This window comes from Pocillopora verrucosa, chromosome 7 (genome assembly GCF_036669915.1).
Source record: "Pocillopora verrucosa isolate sample1 chromosome 7, ASM3666991v2, whole genome shotgun sequence".
Classification (NCBI taxonomy): Eukaryota; Metazoa; Cnidaria; class Anthozoa; order Scleractinia; family Pocilloporidae; genus Pocillopora; species Pocillopora verrucosa.
Genome location: NC_089318.1, coordinates 23195003 through 23221663, shown reverse-complemented (window position 1 = coordinate 23221663; position 26661 = coordinate 23195003). Strand labels below are relative to the sequence as shown.

The window sequence follows — 26661 nt, the reverse complement described above, 5'->3', positions numbered from 1 at the left end:
AGAAGATTCAAGAGCAGCACAAAAGGAGGATTGATTGACATCCTTAGCCTTGGTTTCACAGATTTTGAGGAGGAAGTCTTTCTCACTGTTAATCCTTTGTCTTATTACGTAATGATACTTCAGTTAAAGCAAACATGCAATATTCCGTGCTCAGACAATTGACTTAAATTATTTTTATAATTGTTCTAAAAATAAAACATTTAAAAAAAATCACTTCACTCAATCGCTTTATTATGTCTTCAAAGTGAATGAAAATATATCAAATATTGAGTTTTTTCTTTTTCTAGTCAGTCAAAACTTGAAAATGGATCCCCGTGTGTTACACAATTAAGTTGGCACGGAGTAGTATCAAAAGTTGAAGAAAAAAACCGTATGGCCGAATGTTGATTTTTGAAACATTTTTTGAGATATGATGAAGAGTGTAAAGGCCAGCTATGAAAATTGCCCACTCAAACTTGAAAAGCTCATAACTCTTGAAGTAGACTTCAATCAACAATCAGCCATACGGTTTTTTTTAGCACAATAATTGCTGATTCACTTCCCAAACATTGTTTGCCGAAACAATAAAATACAAGCACGTACAAATGTATTGAAGACACATGAGTAGTTTTCTCTATCCCCTCAATTGTGATATTTGTGATAATTGTGATAAAAAAAGAAAATTATCGAATTCTGTAGTCTATAAGCTTTAAAGTGATATATAGTTTTATAGGGATCAGCTCAAAGTACTCGCGTTAATAATAATTTTCTGTGATCCATCCGTAATCTTAAAGTTGTTCAACATACTTAATTTCCTTACTTTGAAACACCAATTCGTAGTTCCTACGCTTTTCCATCTGCTTCTCTGTAATTGGTAGTAAACTGTCATCATTTTTTTAACCCACTGACCCTCAGGAGTCAAACATGGAGCTCACAAGAATATATGAAATGATCACCAACTAAAGAAGCCCTTATTTTGTTTTCAACAAATTATCCTTGTCGCCACTTTAGTAATGTACAGAAAACATTACGGAGAATATGCATATTGATAGGTAGATCCTGAGATTCTTTCTTATTTTACCCAAAATAAAGGGGGCCCATGCCCCTCCCCTAGATCCGCCACTGTATATTACCCCTCTTCTGTGGAGCCTGTTTTTATGAGGTTATTCCATCAATCCCACTCAATACAGATTTGGCTGTAGTGAGAATTACAAAAATCATTATTTAACAGAGTGATAAAACTTGGATATAACACCAAAATCACGTTTGGTAAAAGAAATGTAAGGTCGTATTGTACGTTAGTAAACCGGCCTTCAGATCTGGAGGGTTGCAAAGTTTAAAGTGATAATGAAGTTTATAGCAGGTTCACTGAATATAGAAGATGACGAAAGCTTCAACAAGTCTTTTACTTGTTTTTGGAGTTTTCCAAACATATTGGCACTCCATCCAAAATGTCTATGACAACTTCTTTTTCTTTTACAAACTAGTATATATTTTCTAGCTTATAATTGACATGGTGCTTGCCGCAACATTACTTTTAAAATCTATTAGACAATATACGTACTGGAAAAAACAAAAATTAACGAATGCTAGTGTCTTTCTCATCCATACTCTGAGATGTCACAAATTGCGTGACATCTTATAGATCGGTTGCGAAAGAGACTGTTACAAAGGGCGTAAAAAACGCGTTTCATTTGCGTTCAATTCAGTATTCCTTTGGCTTTGAGGTCATCAATCAGCTTCTTGATGGCGTGTTGAATAGCGCCTTGAGTGCTTTGGAAGTGTCTGGCTTCAACACTTGTTTCACTCTTCACATCCCTGGCGGTACCATCATACACCCACTGAAGTTTACGAATTCGACCTTCAGCTTTGTATTCGATCACACGATCCTTGAACTTGAGCTAAACAGAAGGATAATTGATTATGATGATGGAAAGAAATCAAGTCTCCTTCGCTCAATACCGGCTGATTTTGAAATCCTCTAAGCGCGTCTACGGTATTTGTCCGCATCATTACCCTCCAAAATCATCCACGATTTAGAAGCAACTAATACCCGTACTTTTCCATCAAAACATCGTCATGTTTTTTTCAGGTCCAATCTTAAAACTCCGAAGAAAAATTTTGGTTTTGATAAAACATCTTTTAAAAGCCAGTTTTCTCTTAGTTCTCTTGGTCATAGTCATGCAGTAAAACGGCTCCATATAAACCGGCAGAATATCTCTCCCAGAGCGGGGCTTTTTGGGTAGGAAAACAAATCACCATAGATATAAGCAGGGTTAGTAACCAAGCAAATACTGGTCAACGCATCAGTGATGGCCAGCGAGAGAATCAAAATGTTATAAGATTTCTTTAACAGCTTCTTTTCCCAAGTTTGTTCTAGTTCGAAGCTAAACATGATCTCGATCAGATTTTGATTCATTTCGTAAAATGCTTTTTTGCAGGAGATGAATCCCACTTGAAGACAATCAAATACGGACGTACACGTAAAGTGACTGGCTTAAAGGGATCGAAGACTGATAATATATTGAGAAGATTTGACTAGTTTTGATTTTCCACATTTAGATATCGAGGTTTGTGCGACTTTGCGAAATTTTAATTCATGGAGAATAATTTCCCTTTCAAGTCTACTCTAGCCGTTGGCGTCAATTTCGCTTATCTTGTATAATTAACACAAAGGTCTATTTCCTTGAATAAGATACTTATAGCTATTACAACAGTTTCGAAAATACCAAGAAAATGAAAGAGGGATTTTTCCAGGTCATGACATCAGAAAAAGTAAAACAAACTTGCCATCAAACGGAACTGACTTAAATAAACGTACTTTAATTGACAAACCTGCCTTTTTCTTTACTGCCTTCGGTGCAGTTTAATGTACAGTTTTTATGATTTTGCTAACAAGTCTATTCATGGAAAACTTTGCGATGCAGTGATCAAATCCTTCGATTAAGAATCTTTCCGATCTTTCGCGTGCGTTTAATGTGAGAGTGATAATTTTCATTTCGTTAACTCAAAACCGATCTAAACAGCGACGTAAAGCTAGCCCTGAACAATATCAACTGCAACAGATCGTTAAAACAAAAAATTTGACGTAATGATCGAATCCTTTGATAACAACCGTTTCGATCTTGCTTAAGCATGCGTTTAAGGTGAGAGGGTGGTGATTTTCATTTCGTTAGCTCAAAACTGATCTAAACAGCGACATAAAGCCAATCCAGGTTAACATCAACAGCAACAGATGGTTAAAACAAAAAACTTGAATAAAATGCCACGACATCGCTTACCTGCCCTGACTTGCCAGTGACGCTTTGAAGGAAAGAATACAAATGTGCGATGTCTTCGATAATATTCATGATGGCCTGCGAAATATAAAATTTATCAACTTGTTAGCCTTGTTCATCATTTCTTCCGTTTGATCGAAAATTTTAGACAGATTGACTCATTCACTGATTCACAAAATACAATTTTACCCTTATGTAAAAAAAAGGAAGCTTTGTCTGTCGAGTCAACTCTTGCAATAAACATCACTCTGTTAATCTCAGAAATATATGTAATTTCTACCTCTAGAGCCCAGTGCTTCTCCGATGACTTAGCGTAAGAGAGGTCATTTATGAGTCCCAGTGAAAAATCTTATGTGTTGGTCTCAGCATGATCCCCGATGGGAGGTATTTCCCAAAATAACTGTTTTATTTCCCTTTGTGACTTCACAGGGAAAGACCCTAAAGAACAACGAATGAAATGAGTTGACATTAGACAAGCCCAGTCGGGGGTTCTCAGTCATTCAAGTATCCGGGGTCTCTATCACTCCGCAAACAAGGCCAAGGCATTTTCGTAGCACAAAAAAAGGTAAAAATTATTTAATTTTTCTTGCGTTTTTGGTGTTTGGTGAGTCGATATAACTAAACAGCTCTAGGGAGTATGAGACTTTTCTCATCAAACTTAATCACCTTTGCACTTTGAGCAAAACCTAATAAAACGAAAACTTTAACAGGATAGCTACTGATACTGAGATAGTAAAATGCCAAGTGCAGAAAGCGAAAAATACATCACCTGATCATAGTTTACTGCGTTTATAGCATAAAAGCAAGAAGGAGAAATTACTGAGTTTTTCCTCGCAGTATTTTTTTCTTAGAACCCTCGAATAAACGCTGCATTTGTTTAATTACGCACGGCATTTATTCCAGGGCACAGTTAAGTGATAACTTTGCTTCCACCTGAGCGGTTTAGGGACATTATTTATCCACTGGGGAGGGGGGATGGAGGAAGTAAGAGTATTTTTTATTCATATGTTTACAATGAAAACGGAAGTGCTAATGGTCGTCGCTAACAGAATATAAAGATGGGGGACTGGAGAAAATTGACTTTCAATAATTGGGAATCTGAGCCTTCGGAGAGGATCAGGTAAATTTCATTGTGACAGCCAAAATCATCCGGCAAACGGCAAACACCTCCTCTCAGCCCTCCGGCGATAGATAGTTAGTACTGTACAATCCCTTAGTAAAGTCACGGGCGGCATTCGTCTCGTACCTGAACCTTTCACGGTCAGTTACAGTTGCACGGCAGGATCTGGGTACGAGATTAAGGCGGCGTTTCATAGAATGAATATATATATATATATATATATATATATATATGCTAAGCAAAAACGAAGGGATTTTTCAGTTTCCATCACATATAACTTTCCATAGGGAGAAGGGAATAGGGGGCCACTTTTGAGTATATAATTATATCATAATCACGTGGAAAACTCAACTGCTGATGTAGCAACATTTTGACGCAGATCACTCAAATTTTTTCTAAATATTGACTATAGAAACCACAAGGGAGATCTTTCATACAACTAACAAGCTGGTATTATATAGTTTTATAGTGATCAGCTCAAAGTACTCGCTTTAATAATAATTTTCTGTGACCCACCCGTAACTTTGAAATGGTTCAACATGTTTAATTTCCTTATTTTGAAACACCGATTTTTAGTTTCTACGCTTTTCCATCTGTTTGCCTGTAGTTGGTAGTAAGCTGTCATCATCTTTTCAACCCATTGATCCCTCGGAGTCAAACATGTGAAGGTTCACAAGAATCTATGAAATGATCACCAACTAAAGAAGCCCTTATTTTGTTTTCAACAGATTGTCCTTGTCGCCACTTTAGTAATGTACAGAAAACATTACGGAGAATATGCATATTGATATTAGAGTGTAATAAAAGGTGGACAGAGAGCATCGTTCTATCAACGAAACCATTTTAAACGACCTTGAGGAACTGGATGATAAATTAACATTAACATGAACTAGTGAGCATGCGTGTTGTCAACCTTAGGAGTATGGGGAAGATCGCACGGAATCGAGATATAAATAAGTTCAGAAAGAAAGAGGGAGGGGGGTAGGGTGGGTCTGGAGGTAGAATGACAAGGAGGCTGTTTTCAAGGGAGTGTCACCTCGCAAAAATGTCATTTTTCTTTCAACAGAGTAATACAGTCGCACCTGTTCGGCCATCATGTATTAAGCGGTCGCTTATGTCCACCTCTATTAAGCAATGTGGTCACCTTTGGGTGAATCCCAGCGGCCTTTTTGTATCGTCTTTCACCTATGTTGAACAATCATTTAAAAAGGAACCACTCAATTAAAACTAAGAATCATTTTTCAAATAAAATTAAATCCATGTTTCTCTCCCGAAATCAATTTTAGTAGTATTTTTGGGCAAGTGTTTGTTCATAAGTGGCCAATAATGGCATAGAATGGCATTTTTAGTTGTTTTATATATATCAGAGGAGGATCCAGACCTTGAGCTAAGGGGGGAACCCCGGTTTTTTGTCACTTGCCCTGCCGGCTTTTCTTCCTCCTAAGATTCTTTTTTATTTTACTCAGGCACAGGCCCCTCCCCTACATCCGCCACTGTATATTACCCCTCTACTGTAGAACCTGTTTTTATGAGGTTATTTTATCAATCCCCGAGGGTGACCACTCAATACAGATTTGACTGTAGTGAGAATTACAAAAACCATTATTTAACAGAGTGATAAAACTTGGATATAACACCGAAATCACGTTTGGTAAAATAAATGTAAGATCCTATTGCACGTTAGTAAACCGGCCTTCAGATCTGGAGGGTTGCAAAGTTTAAAGTGATAATGAAGTTTATAGCAGGTTCACTGAATATGGAAGATGACGAAAGCTTCAACAAGTCTTTTATTTGTTTTTGGAGTTTTCCAAACATATTGGCACTCCATCCAAAATGTCTATGACAACTTCTTTTTCTTTTACAAACTAGTATATATTTTCTAGCTTATAATTGACATGGTGCTTGCCGCAACATTACTTTAAAATCTATTAGACAATATACGTACTGGAAAAAACAAAAATTAACGAATGCTAGTGTCTTTCTCATCCATACTCTGAGATGTCACAAATTGCGTGACATCTTATAGATCGGTTGCGAAAGAGACTGTTACAAAGGGCGTAAAAAACCCGCGCTTCATTTGCGTTCAATTCAGTATTCCTTTGGCTTTGAGGTCATCAATCAGTTTCTTGATGGCGTGTACAATAGCGCCATGAGTGCTTTGGTAGTGGCTGGCTTTAACACTTATTTCACTCTTCACATCCCTGGCGGTACCATCATACACCCACTCAAGTTTATGAATTCGACCTTCAGCTTTGTATTCGATCACACGATCCTTGAACTTGAGCTAAACAGAAGGATAATTGATTATGATGATGGAAAGAAATTAAGTCTCCTTCGCTCAATACCGGCTGATTTTGAAATCCTCTAAGCGCGTCTACGGTATTTGTCTGCATCATTGCCCTCCAAAATCATCCACGATTTAGAAGCAACTAATACCCGTACTTTTCCATCAAAACATCGTCATATTTTTTTCAGGTCCAATCTTAAAACTCCGAAGAAAAATTTTGGTTTTGATAAAACATCTTTTAAAAGCCAGTTTTCTCTTAGTTCTCTTGGTCATAGTCATGCAGTAAAACGGCTCCATATAAACCGGCAGAATATCTCTCCCAGAGCGGGGCTTTTTGGGTAGGAAAACAAATCACCATAGATATAAGTATAGGTAATCACACGAGGCCAAGTACTATTAAGGATTAATTGCACGAGAGTTTTCAAAATTTTCCAAAATTGCCCGAGTCGCGAAGCGAATACTTGTTTATCAATAAAGGGAAAAATTTATACGAAGGAATATCACGCGCGCAGTCTATTTTTAACAAATTTCAAGATAACGAACGGTTGCTATGCAACGGATTAGCCAATCATTAACAGGTTATCATGCCCTCTCTTGATTACTAAAAATGCCCTCGATTAAGAAAAAATGCCCTCTCTCTCAACCAATCAGCGCTCAGTAATTTTGCCCTTTATTGATAAGCAGGGTTAGTAACCAAGCAAATACCGGTCAACGCATCAGTGATGGCCAGCGAGAGAATCAAAATGTTATAAGATTTCTTTAACAGCTTCTTTTCCCAAGTTTGTTCTAGTTCGAAGCTAAACATGATCTCGATCAGATTTTGATTCATTTCGTAAAATGCTTTTTTGCAGGAGATGAATCCCACTTGAAGACAATCAAATACGGACGTACACGTAAAGTAACTGGCTTAAAGGGATCGAAGACTGATAATATATTGAGAAGATTTGACTAGTTTTGATTTTCCACATTTAGATATCGAGGTTTGTGCGACTTTGCGAAATTTTAATTCATGGAGAATAATTTCCCTTTCAAGTCTACTCTAGCCGTTGGCGTCAATTTCGCTTATCTTGTATAATTAACACAAAGGTCTATTTCCTTGAATAAGATACTTATAGCTATTACAACAGTTTCGAAAATACCAAGAAAATGAAAGAGGGATTTTTCCAGGTCATGACATCAGAAAAAGTAAAACAAACTTGCCATCAAACGGAACTGACTTAAATAAACGTACTTTAATTGACAAACCTGCCTTTTTCTTTACTGCCTTCGGTGCAGTTTAATGTACAGTTTTTATGATTTTGCTAACAAGTCTATTCATGGAAAACTTTGCGATCTTGCTTAAGCATGCGTTTAAGGTGAGAGGGTGGTGATTTTCATTTCGTTAGCTCAAAACTGATCTAAACAGCGACATAAAGCTAATCCAGGCTAACATCAACAGCAACAGATGGTTAAAACAAAAAACTTGAATAAAATGCCACGACATCGCTTACCTGCCCTGACTTGCCAGTGACGCTTTGAAGGAAAGAATACAAATGTGCGATGTCTTCGATAATATTCATGATGGCCTGCGAAATATAAAATTTATCAACTTGTTAGCCTTGTTCATCATTTCTTCCGGTTGATCGAAAATTTTAGACAGATTGACTCATTCACTGATTCACAAAATACAATTTTACCCTTATGTAAAAAAAGGAAGCTTTGTCTGTCGAGTCAACTCTTGCAATAAACATCACTCTGTTAATCTCAGAAATATATGTAATTTCTACCTCTAGAGCCCAGTGCTTCTCCGATGACTTAGCGTAAGAGAGGTCATTTATGAGTCCCAGTGAAAAATCTTATGTGTTGGTCTCAGCATGATCCCCGATGGGAGGTATTTCCCAAAATAACTGTTTTATTTCCCTTTGTGACTTCATAGGGAAAGACCCTAAAAAACAACGAATGAAATGAGTTGACATTAGACAAGCCCAGTCGGGGGTTCTCAGTCATTCAAGTATCCGGGGTCTCTATCACTCCGCAAACAAGGCCAAGGCATTTTCGTAGCACAAAAAAAGGTAAAAATTATTTAATTTTTCTTGCGTTTTTGGTGTTTGGTGAGTCGATATAACTAAACAGCTCTAGGGAGTATGAGACTTTTCTCATCAAACTTAATCACCTTTGCACTTTGAGCAAAACCTAATAAAACGAAAACTTTAACAGGATAGCTACTGATACTGAGATAGTAAAATGCCAAGTGCAGAAAGCGAAAAATACATCACCTGATCATAGTTTACTGCGTTTATAGCATAAAAGCAAGAAGGAGAAATTACTGAGTTTTTCCTCGCAGTATTTTTTTCTTAGAACCCTCGAATAAACGCTGCATTTGTTTAATTACGCACGGCATTTATTCCAGGGCACAGTTAAGTGATAACTTTGCTTCCACCTGAGCGGTTTAGGGACATTATTTATCCACTGGGGAGGGGGGATGGAGGAAGTAAGAGTATTTTTTATTCATATGTTTACAATGAAAACGGAAGTGCTAATGGTCGTCGCTAACAGAATATAAAGATGGGGGACTGGAGAAAATTGACTTTCAATAATTGGGAATCTGAGCCTTCGGAGAGGATCAGGTAAATTTCATTGTGACAGCCAAAATCATCCGGCAAACGGCAAACACCCCCTCTCAGCCCTCCGGCGATAGATAGTTAGTACTGTACAATCCCTTAGTAAAGTCACGGGCGGCATTCGTCTCGAACCTGAACCTTTCACGGTCAGTTACAGTTGAACGGCAGGATCTGGGTACGAGATTAAGGCGGCGTTTCATAGAATGAATATATATATATATATATATATATATATATGCTAAGCAAAAACGAAGGGATTTTTCAGTTTCCATCACATTTAACTTTCCATAGGGAGAAGGGAATAGGGGGCCACTTTTGAGTATATAATTATATCATAATCACGTGGAAAACTCAACTGCTGATGTAGCAACATTTTGACGCAGATCACTCAAATTTTTTCTAAATATTGACTATAGAAACCACAAGGGAGATCTTTCATACAACTAACAAGCTGGTATTATATAGTTTTATAGTGATCAGCTCAAAGTACTCGCTTTAATAATAATTTTCTGTGACCCACCCGTAACTTTGAAATGGTTCAACATGTTTAATTTCCTTATTTTGAAACACCGATTTTTAGTTTCTACGCTTTTCCATCTGTTTGCCTGTAGTTGGTAGTAAGCTGTCATCATCTTTTCAACCCATTGATCCCTCGGAGTCAAACATGTGAAGGTTCACAAGAATCTATGAAATGATCACCAACTAAAGAAGCCCTTATTTTGTTTTCAACAGATTGTCCTTGTCGCCACTTTAGTAATGTACAGAAAACATTACGGAGAATATGCATATTGATATTAGAGTGTAATAAAAGGTGGACAGAGAGCATCGTTCTATCAACGAAACCATTTTAAACGACCTTGAGGAACTGGATGATAAATTAACATTAACATGAACTAGTGAGCATGCGTGTTGTCAACCTTAGGAGTATGGGGAAGATCGCACGGAATCGAGAGATAAATAAGTTCAGAAAGAAAGAGGGAGGGGGGTAGGGTGGGTCTGGAGGTAGAATGACAAGGAGGCTGTTTTCAAGGGAGTGTCACCTCGCAAAAATGTCATTTTTCTTTCAACAGAGTAATACAGTCGCACCTGTTCGGCCATCATGTATTAAGCGGTCGCTTATGTCCACCTCTATTAAGCAATGTGGTCACCTTTGGGTGAATCCCAGCGGCCTTTTTGTATCGTCTTTCACCTATGTTGAACAATCATTTAAAAAGGAACCACTCAATTAAAACTAAGAATCATTTTTCAAATTAAATTAAATCCATGTTTCTCTCCCGAAATCAATTTTAGTAGTATTTTTGGGCAAGTGTTTTATTCATAAGTGGCCAATAATGGCATAGAATGGCATTTTTAGTTGTTTTATATATATCAGAGGCGGATCCAGACCTTGAGCTAAGGGGGGAACCCCGGTTTTTTGTCGCTTGCCCTGCCGGCTTTTCTTCCTCCTAAGATTCTTTTTTATTTTACTCAAAATAAAGGGGGCACAGGCCCCTCCCCTACATCCGCCACTGTATATTACCCCTCTACTGTGGAACCTGTTTTTATGAGGTTATTTTATCAATCCCCGAGGGTGACCACTCAATACAGATTTGACTATAGTGAGAATTACAAAAACCATTATTTAACAGAGTGATAAAACTTGGATATAACACCGAAATCACGTTTGGTAAAATAAATGTAAGATCCTATTGCACGTTAGTAAACCGGCCTTCAGATCTGGAGGGTTGCAAAGTTTAAAGTGATAATGAAGTTTATAGCAGGTTCACTGAATATGGAAGATGACGAAAGCTTCAACAAGTCTTTTATTTGTTTTTGGAGTTTTCCAAACATATTGGCACTCCATCCAAAATGTCTATGACAACTTCTTTTTCTTTTACAAACTAGTATATATTTTCTAGCTTATAATTGACATGGTGCTTGCCGCAACATTACTTTAAAATCTATTAGACAATATATGTACTGGAAAAAACAAAAATTAACGAATTCTAATGCCTTTCACATTTATACTCTGAGATGTCACAAATTGCGTGACATCTTATAGATCGGTTGCGAAAGAGACTGTTAAAAAGGGCGTAAAAAACGCGTTTCATTTGCGTTCAATTCAGTATTCCTTTGGCTTTGAGGTCATCAATCAGCTTCTTGACGGCGTGTTCAATAGCGCCCTGAGTGCTTTTGTAGTGTCTGGCTTCAACACTTGTCCCACTTTCCACATCCCAGGCGGTACCGTCATACACCCACTTAAGTTTATGAATTCGACCTTCCGCCTTGTATTCGATCACACGACCCTTGAAATTGAGCTAAACAGAAGGATAATTGATTATGATGATGAAAAGAAATCAAAAGTGTCCTTCGCTAAATACCAGCTGATTTCGAAATCCTCTAAGTGCGTCTAATGTATTTGTCTGCATTATTACCCTCCAAAATCATTCACGGTTTAGAAGCAAGTAATCCCCGTACTTTACCGTCCAAACATTACCATATTTTTTTCCAGGTCTAATCTTAAAACTCAGAGGAAAAGTTGGGTTTTGATAAAACATCTTCTAAAAGCCAGTTTTCTCTTGGTTCTCTCTCATAGAGGCAAGAGAAAGGCCTTTAAAGAAAAACTAAAGATTTTTAAAATTCCAAGTTTTTTCTCGTTGATCTCCTTCGAAGCTAAACATGATCTCGATTAGATTTTGATTCATTTCTTAAAAAGCTTTTGTGCAGGAGATGAATCCCACTTGAAGACAATCAAATACGGACGTAAAGTGACTGGCTTAAAGGGATCGAAGACTGATAATATATTGAGAGGATTTGACTAGTTTTGATTTCCACATTTCGTTATCGATGTTTGTGCGACTTTGCTAAAGTTTAATGTATGGAGAATAACTTTCCCTTCAAGTCTACTCTAGCCGTTGGCGTCCATTTCGCTTATCTTGCATAATTAACACAAAGGTCTATTTCCTAGAATAAAGCAAGAAAATAATAGAGGGGTTTTTCCTAGGTCATGACATCAGAAAAAATAAAACAAAGTTACCATCAACCGGAACTGATTTATGTGTTTATGATTTTTTTAACAAGTCCATTCATGGAAAACTTCGCGATGCAGCGATCGAATCCTTCTATTAAGAATCTTTCTGATCTTGCACGTGCGTTTAAGGTGAGACAGTGGTGATTTTCATTTCGTTAACTCAAAACCGATCTAAACAGCGACGTAAAGCTAGTCCTGAATAATATCAATTGCAACAGATCTTTAAAACAAAAAATTTGATGTAATGATCGAATCCTTTGATAACAACCGTTCCGATCTTGCTTAAGCATGCGTTTAAAGTGGGAGAGTTGTAATTTTCATTTCGTTAACTCAAAACCGATCTAAACAGCGACGTAAAGCTAGTCCTGAACAATATCAAATGCAACAGATCGTTAAAACAAAAAATTTGATGTAATGATCGAATCCTTGGATAACAACCGTTCCGATCTTGCTTAAGCATGCGTTTAAAGTGGGAGAGTTGTAATTTTCATTTCGTTAACTCAAAACCGATCTAAACAGCGACGTAAAGCTAGTCCAGGCTAATATCAACAGCAACAGATGGTTAAAGCAAAAAACTTGAATAAAATGCCATGACATCGCTTACCTGCCCAGACTTGCCAGTGACGCTTTGAAGGAAAGAATACAAATGTGCGATGTCTTTTATAACATCCATGATAGCCTGCGAAATATAAAATTCATCAACTTGTTAGCCTTGTTCATCATTTCTTCCGGTTGATCGAAAATTTTAGACAGGCTGACTAATTCACAGATTCACACAATACAATTTTACCCTTATCTAAAAAAAAGGAAGCTTTGTCTGTCGAGTCAACTCTTGCAATAAACATCACTGTTTAATTCTCAGAAATATATGTAATTTCTACCTCTAGAGCCCAGTGCTTCTCCGATTACTTAGCGTCAGGCGTCAGCGAGGTCATTTATGAGTCCCAGTGAAAAATCTTATGTGTTGGTCTCAGCATGATCCCCGATGGGAGGTATTTCCCAAAATAATTGTTTTATTGTCCTTTGTGACTTCATAGGGAAAGGCCCTAAAAAACAACGAATGAAATGAGTTGACATTAGACAAGCCCAGTCGGGGGTTCTCAGTCATTTAAGTATTCGGGGACTCTATCAATCCGCAGACAAGGCCAAGGCATTTTCGTAGCACAAAAAAGGTAAAATTATTTAATTTTTCTCGAGTTTTTGGTATTTGGTGAGTCGATATAACTAAACAGCTCTAAGGAATATGAGGCTTTTTGCATTAAACTTAAACACATTTGCACTTTGAGCAAAACCTAATAACACGAAAACTTTATAAACTCAGTTGATAGAACCAAACTATCTTGTTATACCCACCACCGACGCAACACATAGTTTCTTTAGAAACTTACCTCCTTTAACTAATAAAATCAGCCTTGTTACGCTCAATAAGCAGCTGCCAAATCGTGTGGAATAACCCGCAGGCTTTATGAAAAGGTATACCTCGATCACCCGCTGCTTCAGACAAACTGTGATGTTATCATTCAAAAACATTTTTATCGCTAGCTTTGGCTGAGTATATGAAAGCCACTGTTATCAGGATAGCTACTGATACTGAGATAGTAAAATGCCAAGTGCAGAAAGCGAAAAATACATCACCTGATCATAGTTTACTGCGTTTATAGCATAAAAGCAAGAAGGAGAAATTACTGAGTTTTTCTCGCAGTATTTTTTTCTTAGAACCCTCGAATAAACGCTGCATTTGTTTAATTACGCACGGCATTTATTCCAGGGCACAGTTAAGTGATAACTTTGCTTCCACCTGAGCGGTTTAGGGACATTATTTATCGACTGGGGAGGAGGGATGGAGGAAGTAAGAGTATTTTTTATTCATATGTTTACAATGAAAACGGAGATGCTAATGGTCGTCACTAACAGAGTATAAAGAGGGGGGGCTGGAGAAAATTGACTTTCAATAATTGGGAATCTGAGCCTTCGGAGAGGATCAGGTAAATTTCATTGTGACACAGCCAAAATCATCCGGCAAACGGCAAACACCCCCTCTCAGCCCTCCGGCGATAGATAGTTAGTACTGTACAATCCCTTAGTAAAGTCACGGGCGGCATTCGTCTCGTACCTGAACCTTCCACGGTCAGTTACACTTGCACGGCAGGATCTGGGTACGAGATTAAGACGGCGTTTCATAGAATGAATATATATATATATGCTAAGCAAAAACGAAGGAATTTTTCAGTTTCCATCACATTTAAGTTTCCATAGGGAGAAGGGAGTAGAAAGTTTTACGTAAGTTCTCCATCGGAGATCACTAAAAAAAAATAGATTGTAGCTCTCCATCCGATAATTCGCAACCTATGGACGGCGTGCATAAGAAGTTACTGTAACCCTTTAACCTGAAAGAGTGACTAGCATCTAATTTCTCCTTACATCATCTCTTCAGAATCAAACAGTAAGTCAAGAGAATAAAGAGAGAAGCTTTCGATTGCTAAACAAATTCTCCTTACCAACACCGAAGGAAGTGAATAAAGAACAGTATAGAGAATATGCTTGAAAACGTATATTAATGCTTGAGTGTTGAGGGCCAAGAAAAACCTTTATTTCGATCCTTAATTGCAGCTGACGGTTAAAAATAAAAAATGCTAAAAAAACTTTATTTGTTGTGACCCATTTAAATTCCTTACTGCTAAGATGAATACATCCATGGTGACACAACCGGTTTTAACAAAAATAGAGACTGGTTTAGTTGTTTCAATAAAGATCTATTTGATGTTCTTGCTTGAGCTTCCGGACCAGGTCTTTGACGCCGTGTTCAAGAGCGAGTTGTACAGTGTAATAATGCCTTCCTTTCGCCCATATTCCAGTGGCATCATCAGTTGCCACTCCGTCACACGCCCAGTTACCTGCTGTGAATGTTTCTCTCTCTGTTTTGAAGCTGAACACGCGACCCTTGTAAGTAACCTGAACGAGGCATTTAAAAAATTATAAATCAGTAAATTTTAACGTGACACAACCAAAATCCTTCCGACCCGGCAAATGAAATGGAAATGAAGGAAGGAACTCGAAGAGTGTAATAAAAATAGAGAATATGATAACACGATTAAAATAAGAGGAAAGAAAATGAAGTTTGAGTTTTTTTCTGGTCCATGACCTGTATCCGAAAGGGAAACAAATTCAGAATATGAATCGGTCCACAAGGAATAACTAAAAGTAAACCGAGCGATTCAAAATAAAGTTTTTCCAAAACCAAACTGTTTCTCCTTAAGGGGGCCACTTTTGTGTATATAATTTCATCATAATGACGTGGAAAACTCAACTGCTGATGTAGAAAAGTTTTGACGCAAATCACTCAAATTTTTCCTAAATATTGACTATAGGAACCACAAGGGAGATCTTTCATGCAACTAACAAGCTGGTATTTTCTGTTGTCGTCTCCAGCTTTTCTATGCTTTCGAGCTAAGGTGTAATTTTTACACAAGGATGAATATAACTCAGTACTTTTTCTAGATATACAGTCACTAAGGTAAGGCACTGACCTGTCCGCTTTCACCGTACTCAAGCGTGAGTTTTTTTAGCCAAGCGGCCAACTTATTGAATTCATCAAAACTTGGCATCGTGGCTGGAAAAAATGATGAAAATCCACTCGTAATTTCGATCAGGTGGTTGTAGAAAACATGTTTTTGATTTCTTTTGGATGGATTAAATATACATACCTTTTGATGAATTCGACTACAGTTTCAATCTCTCCTTTCAACTATTGGATTTAACTTCTTCCTGTAACTGCCAGATATTTTAAAATAATAGTAAGGATGAGCTCATCCTGTAGAGCCCAGATCTCCTCCGATGACGCAATATCACATGTCTAGTCTTTGATTAAATTTCATAAGACCCCACAAAAAGGGCCAAAATTTGCCGAGTATGAAATACTCCAATGCCACCATTTGCGTTCTTATTTCGTTTAATCAGGTAAAAAATTTATTTGATGATAAATTCCCTGAAAAAATTGATTAGCTAGTCATCTCCTGCGCTTTGTGACACTCTACCTACCGTTTACGACTCATAATTTATCATGTTCTACTTTCGCACTGATTGGCTGTATTGATTGCATTTTAAGGTTAATTTCAATTCTACCGCTTCTGTTAATAGCACAAGCGATCTATAATTACACTTTTGACTTCGTACACTTGACTGCGTTCTTAAGCGCGATCTGTGCAGAATGCCTCGCAATGGCGTGTAGTCTAATCTTCACATGCTTTGCCATTCACTAACAAGCTAGTCTCGCTGCAACAACAGCTTTCAAAATAAGAACCCTTGAAACTGGATTGAAAATATGTTTTTTTTTCTCACCTATGACGTGAGACAAAAACTGAAACTAATTAGAATTCAAATCACGCCATAACAAATGACTGATGGTCTGATATACTGCAGACTATTCATTTATTTATTATTTTATTTTCTTATTTTTCTCAGGCTGCTTTTAAGCATATGTTTATTTGAGTGTCTGTTATTGTTGTAGTTGTTTAATGCGAGTGTGTCCTCTCCTTTTCAACCTAAAATATTTTTTACCTAAATCATGCCATAAAACTGATAACTCACCTTTGTAAAATATTAGGAGCCTGCAGCTCGTATAACCCTCTTGGGTTCCCTACGGGTTTCCTCGCCTCATACTAAATCTTCAGCTATATTATATTAATGTATATGTAACTCCTTTTTATTTCTACTAATATATCATAATTACAAAATGGCAAAAAAACAAAAACAAAAAAGATTTAGGGAAATGCATGACGTCTACGGAAGGACTATTTTTTTCTCATCCAGAATGTCCACAAAAAAAATTATTCTCGTGATTGTTAACGAATGCCGTGAACCAAAAACAACGTACGTAAGGTATTTTTACGCAAGGATCGAAATTAATCCTTTGCATGGCATAAATATGCAGGTGAAAAATGTTGCTTATCAATCAAATCTTATAAATATGGTCCGGCGGCGATGAAAACGAATTATTAAGAAAAACGGATGAGTGATAAGATTTCCTGTCTATTTCTGGCTCTGACCCCTTTGCATTCTCCATGGTCCTCTTATTAATTGACTTCATCCAACACGTCAGAGGGTTTCAATGGGGTGATTAATTACTTTAACATTTTGTCCATTTTACGGCTATAACGGTTTAAATTCTTTGTGTTGCGATTAAGAGAAGTTCCTTTGCGACTAGCTTTTAAAATTTGTCAATTTTTATGCCTGAAAATTTCGTTTTGTTTCTGTTTTACGACCAACGGTTCACCCTCTTTAAAAAAGTTCAAAGTTATGAGACAGTGAGGAAAGAAGTATGGAGCAGAAAGCGAATCTAGCATGTTACAGTTCACTGAGAACTTGGACATCACTTTGTTATTATCCCATGAGATGCAAGTTTGTCAATGAGTTCCTTGACAGCGTGTTCAATCGCTCCATGTTTGCTTTTATAGTGCTTTGCCTTAACACTGATGCCGCTCTGGATATCCCATGCCACTCCATCATACACCCACTTCAGCTTGTGCACTCTGCCTTCGGCCTTGTATTTAATCACTCTCTCCTTAAAATTTAGCTATAAAAAAAAAATGGAAATGAATAAAGTCAGGAAGAGATCATCATTTGCATAGGACGATTATCGATCGTACTGGAGAAGTGGAAAATTTGAGTTGTTTTTGACTTGGACAAGAACTTGGCATAGACCAAGGGGGGCGGAGGGGGAAGTGATTTTGGGGGGTTGTAGCTCCGCAACAAAAAGTTTCCTGAGGGAACACAGCCCGCCTTCTCAACCCTCCCCCCTCCCCCCTCCCCCCTTCCCCCTGCTAAAACAAAACAAAACAACACTCTCGCTCTCGAAAGTGAAAGTTATATTTCCCCACTGTTTTACCGAGAAGTGTGCCGTGAATTCGAAAATGAAGAGTTGAACTTTAGTGATGATGCCAAGTATCATGACAGATTCGTCCCAGTTTATTTTCGTAAACCATCACCACATCGACGTATTCAGACGTACATTTTGCATATTCACTGACAAATGTAGGTTTAAAGTGCCTGTTATGATTTGCTTCGCTTATATCGAACGAGACAAGTCACCAACCTCTCCAGATTCGCCAGTTAGGAGCAGAAGAGCTGAGTACAAAGTTGCCAACTCCTGAATAACTTTCATCTCTTTAAGGATTTTTGTGCCAATAAATTTCACCTGTTAAAAACGATTGCATCACAATACGTTGAAAATTTATTACACGCGCATTTTATGGATTCAAAAGCTTGCAGCGGAAATTCTATCGATGTACACCAGAAAAAGTACATAGCTATCGTCGCAGCATTCGAATTATATACGAGATCACCTTCTGTTTTCGGTGTCAGGCCTTGGAAAGCTTGCTTGACAGAAATTACATCGAAACTGTTAAACGTACCTCGCAATTTGGACGGCCAGTCCGAATTCTCGCATCGATGTAATATGAAATAATACCGGAAGTAGTTCCGGTTTCTCCCACTCCACCACGCTTTGATAACTTCGTCCCCAGACTTCCGGTTCAATTCAAGGGGCTCGACCTGGTAATTAATAGAGAGAGGAATCGTCTAAATATTTTCCTCGCTCCCAACGCACCTTACAAGCAGCTGAAATAGCACAGGCCTACAAGCAGGCTATCATTTGCGCCGCTGCACGAGTATCTCACGGGCATCCTGACTCGACAGGGCAAGTTGTGGAGGTCTGCGTCTGGCACGAAAAGTGATTATACCAGAAGATTTGCACGTCTCCTACTGTTTCACTTCAATTGCCCACTCGTCTCTCGCGACTCCCTGATAATCCCGCGAAATGCTCGTGCAGCAGCGCCTGTGAGAGCCCATTCGCTGACAAAGGTTGTTTGAGAGCCATTTTTAATTTCCATTTGACACTTCATACTTGAAATTGTATTTTAGGTAAGATTGAGTCCACGCAAGTAAAGGAAATATGCTTTAACTTAGCCCACAAGAATATATTTTCGAAATGAAAATGATTTACCATTTTTTTATGTCGCTTTTCCTTCTGCTCGATTCTGATCCAGCTTCCAAGCCATTCTTGCGAGGTTTAGATTTCAAGTTTCCGCTGTTAATAATACATATCAGTTACAGACCGGAAGCAGAACAAAACATTTCGAGCTGACCGACCAAATTCAAAGCTCCAAAAACTCCAGAACATTGTCCGAAATCGGAAGATTGTCGTATTACTCTGCACTACTGTGAAATAAAGCCGGAAATGGTCACGACTGTCAGAATTTCCCGCCCTCCTCTAGCTCGAATAATTGTAAATCCGTCGTTAGTCACGAGGAATCGGAGCCGCGTGAACCTCCTAGAGTAGGTGCAGTTCAAGGTAAAATAGCTCGCGGCGAAAGGCTTTGAAGGTTATTGCTAGTATTTTCGGTCGCTTCGTCATGAATTTAAGTGGGGCTAGCCCTTTTCATGTGCAAAGAAGGAGCAGAAGACCAATTCGAATAAACTCGAGTTCCTCATGGCCCACGGCGCTCAATCAACTTCTGTCTGGCTATGAAGAGGAATTTGTTGAAGTAGTCGATGACGAATTGGTTTGTTTGATCTGTACGTTTCCTCTAAGGACGTCTATGCAAACAACCTGCGGCCATAGGTTTTGCAAGAGTTGCTTCGACCAAGATTTCTAAAGGTTTGTTTTAGGTTTAAATCCTGCTTTTTCAACTCTTGGGGAACAAATCTTCCCTCATGGTAATTAGATCATTGGGTGAATCCCTCTTAGCTTCTTTTAATTAATGCCGCCGCAGAATAGGTCAGATAGAGGAGTTTCTAAATACAAGTTGTCAATGACAATGCCATATCCTAATTTAACTTTTTTAGATCTCGTGGAGGAACTGTTTCTGCAATTAGTTATTATTGCGCTGCGGGTAATTTAAGAGTGGATTCTGGTCACAGCTTATTAAGGCCATTGAATCTTTTTTCTCGATGATGTCCCTTCAGAATTACTTAATGCATGGTCAGAAAACGAATTTCCATTCTTGAAATTTTCTATCCTTGGAAAAATACAATTGATCCTAGGCTGAAAGGATGAATTCCTAATTTTCTAACTGGTATGTGATTTTGGGAACGTATGGGTAAGGATGCCTTTGACGTCTTCTCATCGTGATTGACCTTCTTTGATACATTAACTCTTAAGAGCGATTGGTTTCTAATTTCTCCTTACAATATCGCTAGTGAATCAAACATTAAGGTTCTGAGAGTTAAAGAAACGATCACCAACTAAAGAAGCTCTTGATTGTTAAACAAATTCTCCTTGTCAGCACCTTAGCAAATGTATAGAGAACACTATGGAGAATATGCATACTGATGTTAGGGAAGCAATAGGAAACGAAAGATTTTAAGAGGATGGTATACAATGTGTCGTCATTACTAGCCATAAACCTTGGTTGGATAACATATTGCGCTGCTCGATCGCTGTGCATGTGCAACAGTAGTGAATTTTGAATAAATTTCTATGATCTGTATTTCATGATTTTCTTTTAGAAGATGCGAGATATCAGATGCCATTCATGTTCACAGAGATGATGGTTTTTTGAAAATCATGTCATGTTGATCTTATGGTAATACTAACAAACAAGGAATTTGTGCAGCAATATTTTGAGTTAGTGAACAAAACTTTGTCAGTGTTGAAACTTAGAACAGCTTTATAAGCACAGTATGAGTTGTTGTTTACGCTTAAATTTGATCTCACGGAAACTAAAACGATTATGCCCGGGCCCGTCAGCGATTTCGGAAAAAAATTATTCATCTCTATTGACCCTTTTTTATTTGTATATGATAATTGTAAGCGTCTTTCAGTGATAAAGACAATTTACTACTAGTAATGAATTACGAGTAACCGTAAATATTTAATTTAATTCTACCGTTAAATAGATATATCGCAACATAATTGCGCACGCGATATTAGGGCAAAAGTATCTTAAACATGCACTGTGCGAGGATTCGATCAGTCCTCAGACCTTCAGATTTCGCGATCTAAAGCAAAGCTCACCTAAAAACAAGAACATTATGTTTCGTTAGATCAGTAACCAGCAAGTCACCGTTCTTACAAACAGTCATAGCCCAGGGTCTCTGGATTTCTTGATCAAATGAGGCGAGAAACTTTCCGTCCAGCGTAAACATATGAAGCTTATTGTCGCCACAGATGATCAAGTTATCAAACACATCCACGGCTAAACCCGAGGGGTATTGCACTTCTCCTTGACTGCCGATGTGAAAGAGAGGGATACCCTCCCTGTTGAAAACGGTGACACAATTAGCCATCATATACGACACAAAATAAGTTTCTTGATGATAAACAACACAACTGGGGCAAGCGTCACAATCCGGGGCACCGAAAGACTGTAGTAGTTCTGCACCGTCCGGCGACAGGACCTTGATTTTGTGGTCAGCTGAATCACACACGATCACATGACTTTCACCATCAGTTTTGATAAAGACACTGCGTGGATCAATCACGTGCTCACTGAACTGTTCGATAAATTGACCGCCATTGGTAAGGACAGACATCTTTCTTGAGTTTTTATCGCCGTGAATCAGGATCATGTCACCATTCCTTGAAAATGCTACTGACCACGGGCGACCCATCTTGACAGCTGCGCCAGTTTGTGATCCTGTCACTCCCCCTATTGTCCTAAGGTATTTCCACTCGGCATCAAACAAATGAACGCGCTTATTACGAAAGTCTGCCACGGCGATGTCTCCTGTATTATCGTTCTTCGCAATGTTCCATGGGAAGTCAAATTCGCCTTCTCCTTGTCCACGTGTTCCATGGGAGTTCACCACTTGGTACTTATGTGGCTTCACGTTCACTTTCCAAGGACTACCAGTCAGCGGCCACCCATTCACCTCGATTCTAATGTCGTGTTGTCCGACACTTTTCGGAATGTAATACACTTTGTACGTTCCATCTTTGCAATCTTCCACTTGTGTCTCCTCTTCTCCATCTGGTGACTTGATAGTCACGGTCACTTCCTCTTGTTCGCTATAAAACTGTTTTCCTTCTAAGTCTCGTGTCGTGATTGTAAAGTTAGTCCCGAGGCCTTGTTCCGCTTCTTTCAAGCCTTCTCCTTCGGTTTTTGATTGAGAATGATCGTGCTCAATAACTTCACCCAGTGGCAGCTGAAATAGTTGTCTCAAAGCCGATACATTTTCTTTGTTGACAACATAGTTGACATCTTCTGGTGCGTAGAGTTCCAGTTTCTGACATTGATCCAAAAGCTCTTTACAGGGAGAGAAGATAGAATGCTCCTCTTCAAGGATTTCTAGAGCGACGTTTCTTTGAAAAATACCTTCGCCACGTTCGACGGATCTTTTCATTTCTCTGGCAAACATTTGAAATTTTTCTAGTTGCGCCTCATGATCTTTTTCTTGTGAATGATAAATCTGTGTTAATTTTTCCTTCATCAGCTTTTCCTGATCTCTCAGCACTTGGACGAGTTCTTCAACAGTTTCATTCACCTTGTTTACCGCGGCAGTAATTCTAGCTTTGCTCTTCGTCCTCAGCTCGATTTGCTTATTGATTTTACTCTCGACGACAACGATTTCTGCTTTAGCGTCGTACAGGATCCTTGCCATTGGGGCCTTTCGCTCATCAGCAGCTTGTTGTATTTTAACCCTTGAGTGCCTTCTATGACGTACTTGTTGACAATTCTGACAGATGCAAACCTTACACTTCAAACAGTAATGCTCAACTTCTTCGCTCTCGTGGTACTTGCACATTGCCCGTCTACTCAAAACTTCTCCTGATGTAGAGGTTTCACCTAAAAAGCGAAGCGAGAAAATATTATTTTCATACCAGTATCAATTGATTTTACGTTTTACAAGAGAAACATCTTTCCCACGTTTTTAGAAGTCTGTTCCTTGTAAGTAACTGTTCAGAAATTTTATTCCTATTAGATTTTTGCTCTGTTTACAACATCAAATGTTTTGGTGCAATACATAGCGAATGGCGAAGCCATCCAAAAGGTCCCTTGGCTTCGACGCTTGATATTTGAAAGTGTCCACAAAAGCAGGCTTACACTTTACCGGAAGCTCTTAGTGTCAATGCGTTTCTTTCACTTATTTAAAAAAAATAACTCGCGAGCAGGAGGTCGTCTTCAGCGCTTCAACAAGAGCGTTTGTTCGCCTGCAGGAAAGTATGAAGCCTTCAGCAACGCGAGCCAGCGAGATCTGCTAAGGGATCTAGCACCTCATTATTAGTGCCAGACCACCGGCCAACGTCCGAAAAACGTGTGTGCTGAAACGCGATATATGAGAGCATGCTCCTGCTCCTGCTGAAAACGTACCTTGATCAGTTGTTTCTTTTGAAGCCGTCAGGACATCAAGTCTTTTCTTTATTTCGTCCAGCTGATCTTTAATGTTGTTCTCGTCCTTTTTCCATTGACTCAGTAATTCCATGAAATGATCTCCAACTTCAGGGTCCATGCACTCGTTTCTGAGATCGTCAATAGCAGCTTCATAAGTAACGCCTCCCAATCTGACCAGAGTGTCCCGGATGTCACGCCAGTAGTCATTGAACTTCACGTCATCAACAGAAGCTTTCTCGGCGTGACCGTACACAGTGTTCCTAAAATGCTTAACCCGGGCAATATCTGCTTCCTTACTAAGGTCTGCTATGGCAGGTAATGCGTCCCAGCCGGTTAGCGGGGCAGTTAAGCCGCACAGGTTTCTCAACAGAACCACCAAGAGAGTTGTGTCAAAATCGCGTGAGGATACTGAGGTAGGGATGGCGGGGAAAAGTTTCCCCCATTGAATTGGATTGATAATCTTCTTTGCTCTGAGAGATTGCAAAGTGGGTTTGTTTGTCCCCAAAATCGTGTGTAGATTTCCCGGTGCATGGATGGCATCAAATGTTTCCCTGAGAGCCTGGCTTCCAAGACCCACAAGCAGACGGCACAACCTAGCATAGTTTGTTGTTTCCTTTGTGGATGAAGCAGTCGGTGCAGCACTGGCCATGAGTAGTTTCTGTAGCAATAACAATGACATGCTAGTTAACTATTGCACTTACTGCAAATATTTGAAATTTGTAACCAACAAACTAAAGAATTTGTGACACACTTAGATGGTCACGCAATGGTTGCGTGATCTCGGTTTTGATAAACTTTTGAGCAGATGTCAAGGAGCAAGAACCGAAATCCTAATCGAGAGGTTTACTACACGCCAAAACGTCTAATAAGATAATTATATCTGCAAAGAATCAAATTATGAGTGTCAGAAGTTCTCAGTACCTTGAACAACCATTTTACGAAATTTGCATTTCACGATTCAGTGAACAGGAAATAATGGTGACTGAAAACTATTAAGTCTTTTATAATGCCTCAAGCAACAATTCACATTTCTCAAGCATATGCTGCCGTACAAATGAAAGATATTCTAATTCATAAATTCCTTAAAACTTATCCAGAAAAGTAGCAGCTGATCCAAAAACGTTGAAAACCCTTTTAGATGCGTCAAACTTCCATAAAATATTAGAAATGATCATGTCTAGTTAACATTGATGCTCTGATAAGATTGCACACCAAAAGACTTAAAAATCTTTTACTTATCTTTCCAATGGCAAAAGTTTAATAACAATCAAGAAAAACACTCATGAATTATCAAACAAAGCTGCCGAAAATTCAGTAACGATTGCTAGCTTGCAAGCAGGAAGAGGAAAATAGTATATTCCGACGAGGATTGCGCGCGACTTCCGCTGAATTCTAACTGTAAACCCCAACAGCAATTTTTCTACGACAAGAAAAAGATCAATAACGCATCACAACTTGCTTCGAGGGAACATAGAGCAATAAAAGATACGTACCTGTAATCTCAATGTGCTAAAACTGGAGGAAATAGTGTTGCTATGTGGATGTAAAGTACAAACAGGAAGTTATTCGATAATTACGATATTTTTCACGTGATCATTCATGGGGCCAAACCCCTACCACTTGATACGTCTATTTTTGACATAGCCGTCATGATTTAGAGTGATAACCTTTATGGCTCCGACAGTGATAAACCGCAAAGGCTAATAATAATGAATCACCAACGCGCATCACAGCTAACTCTAAGTCACTTATCGACCTCATTATTGTTAGTCCTAATTTGCATGCATCAAATGTCTTAGCTGGTTCTATTGACCTGGGCATTTCAGACCATCATCTTATATTTGCTGCCTTTTCTACAAGGAGGAGTAATTCAAAGCCTAAGCTTATTACAGTAAGGAACTATAAGGATATGGATAATGAAAAATTCCAGAGGTCCTTAGAGGAAGCTCCATGGCATATTGTGTCTGCTGTAGAGGATGTTGAGGACAGTGTTTACTTATGGGAAACCATGTTTAAAGACATTATAGAGTCCAACATCAAACGAAGGAATGTGAAGGTCAGACACAAGTCACTTCCCTGGATCAATACCGAAATCAGAAAGGCTATGAATCAAAGGTATAAGTATTTAAAAGCTGCTCAAGGTAAACCCCATGATAATCCTCAGTGGGACATCTATAGAGCTAAAAGAAACGCTGTTAGAAGTATGCTCAGAAAAGCTGAGGCCTCTTACTGGATTGGGCTATTTAAAGAATCTTCTTCACCTAAAGATTTCTGGAGAATATCTAATCGTATACTTGGTAAGATCAAAAGTGATAAAATTGGTCCCCTACAAGATTCTAATAACACTATTATTTCAGATGATAGGCAGAAAGCGAATTTGATTAATAACTATTTTATTGATATTGCACATGATCTTACTAAGAACTTGGATCCAGTACATTTAGATACTACTTTTTATATTAATAGAATTACTCCCACTATAGAGAATTTTTCTTTGAATTGGGATATAGTTAGAGATGTTTTGAAGTCTATTAATCCAAACAAAGCAGTAGGCCCTGATAATATTTTTCCTAAAGATCTTAAATTGGCACAGGACTCTGCTATTCAGGGTCTGCTAGAGGTGTTCAAAAAAAGCATGGACTGTTGTAAGTTCCCTCAACAATGGAAGGAGTCATTAGTTACACCTGTTTTTAAGAAAGGGAACAGGCTGGATCCTAACAATTACCGACCTATATCCTTGCTTAGTACACCAGGAAAGCTTCTTGAGAAGGTAGTGTGTGACTCACTTGATGATCACATGTTATCCAATGGCATTCTCACAGATAGACAATGGGGATTTAGGAGGGGCTATTCAACGGAGAGCCTCCTCCTTCATCTCACTGAGTCCTGGGGGAGTGCCCTGGATAGAGGCCATAAGGTTGGAGTCTTATTCATTGATTTCCGCAAAGCTTTTGATTGTGTCAACCACAGTATTCTTACTGAGAAACTCAAGGCTGTTGGCTTGGCAGGTGATATGTGGAAATGGATCAATGACTATCTCTCCAACCGTGTACAAGG

The 26661-nt window shown here is 38.5% G+C and overlaps 3 protein-coding genes across 9 annotated transcripts; all 3 read right to left on the bottom strand.

The window, feature by feature from the left end:
• Positions 1-1366: 1366 nt before the first annotated feature.
• LOC136276734 (uncharacterized) lies at positions 1367-5773 on the bottom strand. Of its 3 annotated transcripts, none has more exons than XM_066170400.1 (3): positions 5460-5773; positions 3261-3335; positions 1367-1880 (listed from the first exon to the last, which is right to left on the bottom strand). In XM_066170400.1, exons 1-3 carry the CDS (start codon positions 5472-5474, stop codon positions 1680-1682), a joined length of 291 nt encoding a protein of 96 aa, XP_066026497.1. In that variant the 5' UTR covers positions 5475-5773; the 3' UTR covers positions 1367-1679. The 3 variants fall into 3 exon arrangements, with proteins under 3 accessions (XP_066026497.1, XP_066026499.1, XP_066026498.1); XM_066170402.1 differs by lacking the exon at positions 5460-5773 and adding an exon at positions 3538-3668; XM_066170401.1 differs by lacking the exon at positions 5460-5773 and adding an exon at positions 3447-3531.
• A 90-nt stretch (positions 5774-5863) lies between these two features.
• Positions 5864-13132, bottom strand: LOC131792099 (anti-lipopolysaccharide factor). Of its 5 annotated transcripts, XM_066170399.1 has the most exons (4): positions 10351-10485; positions 8431-8588; positions 8155-8229; positions 5864-6661 (listed from the first exon to the last, which is right to left on the bottom strand). In XM_066170399.1, the coding sequence occupies exons 3-4, from the start codon at positions 8221-8223 to the stop codon at positions 6461-6463; spliced, it is 270 nt and encodes an 89-aa protein (XP_066026496.1). In that variant the 5' UTR covers positions 8224-8229; positions 8431-8588; positions 10351-10485; the 3' UTR covers positions 5864-6460. The 5 variants fall into 5 exon arrangements, with proteins under 5 accessions (XP_066026496.1, XP_066026495.1, XP_066026493.1 ...); XM_066170398.1 differs by lacking the exons at positions 8431-8588; positions 10351-10485 and adding an exon at positions 13065-13109; XM_066170396.1 differs by lacking the exon at positions 8431-8588 and having other exon boundaries at positions 10351-10470.
• Positions 13133-20998: 7866 nt separating this feature from the next.
• On the bottom strand, positions 20999-25175 carry LOC131792098 (E3 ubiquitin-protein ligase TRIM71). Its single transcript, XM_059109468.2, has 3 exons — positions 25098-25175; positions 23584-24262; positions 20999-23058 (listed from the first exon to the last, which is right to left on the bottom strand). Exons 2-3 carry the CDS (start codon positions 24251-24253, stop codon positions 21284-21286), a joined length of 2445 nt encoding a protein of 814 aa, XP_058965451.2. The 5' UTR covers positions 24254-24262; positions 25098-25175; the 3' UTR covers positions 20999-21283.
• Between the last annotated feature and the right edge of the window lie 1486 nt (positions 25176-26661).

What these genes read in the sequence shown, in the direction of transcription:
- LOC131792099 (XM_066170395.1), bottom strand. Translation starts at nt 8,394, where the DNA reads ATGTTTATTGCAAGAGTTGACTCGACAGACAAAGCTTCCTTTTTTTAC. An exon ending in CTTCCTTTTTTTACATAAGG is followed by an intron (nt 8,230 to 8,340) that starts GTAAAATTGTAT and finishes TATATTTCGCAG; the next exon opens with GCCATCATGAATATTATCGA. An exon ending in TCACTGGCAAGTCAGGGCAG is followed by an intron (nt 6,662 to 8,154) that starts GTAAGCGATGTC and finishes CCTTCTGTTTAG; the next exon opens with CTCAAGTTCAAGGATCGTGT.
- LOC136276734 (XM_066170400.1), bottom strand. An exon ending in TCACTGGCAAGTCAGGGCAG is followed by an intron (nt 1,881 to 3,260) that starts GTAAGCGATGTC and finishes CCTTCTGTTTAG; the next exon opens with CTCAAGTTCAAGGATCGTGT.
- LOC131792098 (XM_059109468.2), bottom strand. Translation starts at nt 24,253, where the DNA reads ATGGCCAGTGCTGCACCGACTGCTTCATCCACAAAGGAAACAACAAAC. An exon ending in AAAAGAAACAACTGATCAAG is followed by an intron (nt 23,059 to 23,583) that starts GTACGTTTTCAG and finishes TTCGCTTTTTAG; the next exon opens with GTGAAACCTCTACATCAGGA.